General features: G+C 51.1%; 1 protein-coding gene across 2 annotated transcripts in view; it reads right to left on the reverse strand.

Moving 5' to 3' along the window:
- BRF1 (BRF1, RNA polymerase III transcription initiation factor 90 kDa subunit) overlaps positions 1-4,150 on the reverse strand; it is a 66,981-nt gene extending 62,831 nt beyond the window's left edge. For both annotated transcript variants that reach the window (XM_012665063.1, XM_012665062.1), the window contains exon 1: positions 3,912-4,150. In XM_012665063.1, coding sequence (XP_012520517.1) covers positions 3,912-4,095 — 184 coding nt within the window. In that variant the 5' untranslated portion in view covers positions 4,096-4,150. The remainder of the gene's footprint in view (positions 1-3,911) is intronic.
- Between the last annotated feature and the right edge of the window lie 456 nt (positions 4,151-4,606).

A 4,606-nucleotide genomic window follows, 5' to 3' on the forward strand; every position in this document is an offset into this window, starting at 1 on the left:
AGCAGGGTATGGTGGTGTGCTCCTGTAGTCCCAGCTACTCAAGAGGCTGAGGCAGGAGGATCCCTTGAGCCCAGGAGTTGGAGGTTGTAGTGAGCTGTGATGACACCATGGCACTCTAGCCAGGGTGACAGAGCAAGACTGTCTCAAAAACAAAAAAAAAAAAAGAAAAGAAAAGAAAAAAACCTCTCCAGGCTCAGGTGGCTATATATGGCTATACTGGTGAATTCTACCAAACATTTCAAAAAGAAATAACACCAATCCTACACAATTTCTTCTAGAAAATAGATGAAGAAATAGTTCCCAACCTATTCCATAAGGTGCATTACCTTGATATCCAAGACAAAGGCATTATAAGAAAACTACAGACCAATATCCCACATGAATATAAACAAAATTCTCAATAAAATATGAGCAAATCTAATCCAGCAACACATTCAAAGAATAATACCCCATGACCAAGTGGGTTTACCCCAGGAATGCAAGGCAGGTTCAATATTCAAAAATCAGCCACTTGTGGTGGTGTGCACTTATAGTCCCAGCTACTCGGGAGGCTGCGGCAGGAGAATCACTTGAGCCCAGGAGCTCGAGGCACTGTGAGCTATGACGATGCCACTGCACTCTAGCCCCGAAGACAGAGTGAGACCCTGTCTCAGAAAAAAAGCCTCTAAAAAAAAATCAGCCACAATGACAGACTACAGAAGAAAAACATATGATTTTATCAGTTGATATAGAAAAAGCATCTGACAAAATTCAACATCCGCTCATGGTAAAAACTCTCAGCAAACTAGGGCTAGAAAGGGAGCTTCCTCAACGTTATTGATAAAGTGCTGGCAACAAAAACCTACAGCTAATATCACACAGAACAGTAAGAGACAGAATGCCTCCCCCTAAGATTAGGAACAAGGCAAAAATGTCTGCTCTAAGGCAAAAAAGGGAAACAAAAGGAAGAAATTAAACAGTCCTTAAACGTACATGACTGTCTATGTAGAAAATCTCAGGGAGTCTATAAAAAACTCCTAGGACTACCAAGTAAGTTTGGCAAGGTCACAGAAAACAGACCAACAGACAGAAATCAACCATATTTCCAAATATGAGCAATGAACAATTGAAAACTGAATCTAAAAAAAATACCAAATGGGCCAGGTGGAGTGGCTCACACCTGTAATCTCAGCACTTTGGGAGGCCAAGGTGGAAGATCACTTGAGGCCAGGAGTTTGAGACCAGCCTGCGCAACATAGGAAGACCTTGGTCTCAAAAAAACAAAACAAAAAAAAACCCCAAATAGATCTTAGAGGTATACACCTAAAAAATGTATAAGAGCTATATGCTGAAAACTTCCAAACACTGATGGACTATATCAAAGAAAACCTAAATGAATGCAGAGACATATTGTGTTTATTAACTGGAAAAATATAGTAAAAATGTCAAATCTCCCTGCATTTATCAAGAGATTTAATGTAATTCCAATCAAAACCCCCAGCAAGACTTTTTGTACAGGTTGAACATCCCAAATCTGAAAATCTGAAATCCAAAATACTCCGAAATCTGAAATTTTTTGAGCACCAACATAACACTAAGTGCTCATCGCAGCATCTTGGATTTCAGATTTTCTGATAAGGGACGCTCAGCCAGGTGTAAGGCAAATATTCTAGAATCCAAAGAAATCCAAAATCCTAAACACTTCTGGTATTATTTCAGAAAAAGGAAACTAAAAACCTGTAGATATACACAAAATTAATCTAAAATTAAAGGGAAAGGAAAAGTGACTACAATAGCTATAATTTTTAAAAGGGAAAACAAAGTTGGAGGACTCAGTATCTGATTTCAAGACACTACAAAATGTACAGTAAACAAGACAGTGTTTATGTTGACAAAAAAATTGACATCCTCTTCTTGTTTAAGCAGATAATTGAAAAAAAAGAAAAGCAAAAAAGAAAATGGCCAGAGAACAGAGGGTCCCGACACAGACCCACACAGACATGGTCCAGTGATCTTTGCCAAAGGAGCAAAGGCAATTCAGCGGAGAAAGGGCAGTCTTTTTTTTTTTGAGACAGAGTCTCACTTTGTTGCCCTGGCTAGAGTGAGTGCCGTGGCATCAGCCTAGCTCACAGCAACCTCAAACTCCTGGGCTCAAGCAATCCTTCTGCCTCAGCCTCCCGAGTAGCTGGGACTACAGGCATGCGCCACCATGCCCGGCTAATTTTTTCTATATATTTTTAGCTGTCTAATTATTTCTTTCTATTTTTGGCAGAGACGGGGTCTCGCTCTTGTCCAGGCTGGTCTCGAACTCCTGAGCTCAAACAATCCGCCCGCCTCGGCCTCCCAGAGTGCTAGGATTACAGGCGTGAGCCACCGCGCCCGGCCTGAAAGGGCAGTCTTTCAACAGATAATGCTGGAACAACTAGACATTCACATGCAAAAAATGAACCTCGACCTACATCTAACACCTAACAAAAAACTTAACTCAAAAGGTTATAGGTCTAACAGTAAAACAAAAAACTTTTAGAAGGAAAATGTCGTGACTTTGGGTTAGATATACTTTTTGGGCATGACAGCAAAGGTATGATCTATAAAAGAAAAAAATTCGATAAATTGGACTTCATCAAAATGTAGTACTTTTAGTTAAGATTTAAAACTTCTAGGCTGGGCATGGTGCCTCACGACTGTAATCCTAGCACTTCGGGAGGCCGAGGCAGGAGGATACCTTGAGGCCAGCACTTTGAGAACAGTCTAAGCAACACGGCGAGACTCCATCTCTACAAAAAATAGAAAAAGTAACCAGCTATGGTCGTGTGTGTCCATAGTCCCAGTTTCTTGGGCAGGAGAATTGCTTGAGCCCAGGAGCTTGAAGTTGCAGTGACCTATGATGACACCACTGCACTCCAGCCTCGGTGACAAAGAGAGACTCCATCTCTTAAAAAAATTTTTTTAATTAAAAAAAACTTCCGCTTTGCAAATCACATAGACTACAAAGGGCTTGCAACTAGACCACACAAAGAACTCCAGAAACTCAACAGTAAGAAGACAACCCAAAGCATGAGCAGAAGACTTGGACGGACCTTTCAGCAAAGAGGAGTCGGGGACAGCAAACACGCACATTAAAAGACGTTTAACGTCACTAGTCATTAGGGGAATGCAAATTAACAACACGATGAGACACCACGCGGCTATTAAAATGACTAAAATAAAAAACACTGACAAGACCAAGTGCTGGTGCACATGCGGAACAACCGGTGAGAACTCAAAAACGGCAGGGCACACTGAAAAAGTTGGACAATTTCTTACCAAGTTTAACGTACAGTGCCCTAGACGGAGGAAAGCTTACGTTCCCACGGAAAGTCACGCACGAACGCTGTCAGCAGCTCCGTTCGCGAACACCCGCAACCGGCCACGACCCCACGCGTCCTGCACAGCCCGGCCCGCGCCCCGCCACACCGCCGGCCGCGACCGGAACGCGGAGAGGCCCCGCTGCCCACAGCAACGGGCTGAGTCCGCCGCGTGAGGCCGGGGAAAGGGCCAGTCCCAGCGGCCACCAACCATGTGACCCTCGCGTCGGACGCCCTGAACACAGAACGAGGGTGCGGAGGGAGCGGCGGGGAGGGGATGCTCCAGGGACTTTCTGGGCTCCCAGAACTTTTCCTCACGCCCCCTGCGGCGGCGGCCGACCTGTGGATGTGCGAGCCGCTCAGAACCGCGCCGGATACACCCCGCTCGCCGCGGGACGGCGGTGTCCCCAGAGCCAGGCCGCGGCCGCCGCCTCAAAATCCCGCCTTAGAACCCGTTATCCCGCACGGCGCCCAGGGCCCGCACGCCCCTCCCCCGCTGTCCCCCCGGCGACCCCCGGCCCCGCACGGCCCCGCCGTCGCCTCAAGGTCCCCGACCCGCCCGCCCTCACGCCACGCCGGACGCACCGTCGAGCGACACGAACTGGCCCACGGCCGCGGAGCCGCCGCCGCTGCTCTCCACGAACTGCACCTCGGACACGATGATGTTGTCCTCGAGCACCGAGCCGCAGCCCGTGCAGACCGCGTCGCCGCGCGCCGCGTCCAGCTCGATGTCGGTGCCGCCGCAGCCGCGGCACACGCGGCCCGTCATGGTGCCGGCGGCCGCGCGGGCCCGGCGCCCGCCTTAGGCCCGCGGTGCTGGGTCGCGGTGCGGCCGCTCGTCCGCCAGTCCCCGCCGCGCCCGCCCAGGCTCCGCCGCTCTCGCCCAGGCCCCGCCGCTCTCGCGATTCGCAGCCGCAGATTCGCAGCCGCAGATTCGCCGCACGCGCCCGGGCCGCGCCGCCCGGAACGGCCGCGCCCGCAGGACCGGGACGGACACCGGGACAGCGGTGGGAATGCGAGGACTCGAACCGGCGACCTCCCGGCCGGAGCGGCCGCGGGGCCCCCACACCACGAGCGAGCGAGCCACTCCCGCTGCGCGCCCGCGCGGCGGGAGGGGGCGGGGCGGGGCCCGGAACTGTGGGCGCGCCTGGGGCGGGGCCGGGAGCGGAGGGCGGGCCTTGGGTGCTGAGCGCGCGCCGGGACGGGCCCAGCGCTGGGGGCGGAGCCTGGGGCGGGGCCAGGAAAGGAGGGTGGGGCTGCGAGCGGAGGGCGGGCCTTGG

The sequence above is a fragment of the Propithecus coquereli genome, unplaced genomic scaffold (assembly GCF_000956105.1).
Source record: "Propithecus coquereli isolate 6110/MARCELLA unplaced genomic scaffold, Pcoq_1.0 Scaffold950, whole genome shotgun sequence".
Lineage (NCBI taxonomy): Eukaryota > Metazoa > Chordata > Mammalia > Primates > Indriidae > Propithecus > Propithecus coquereli.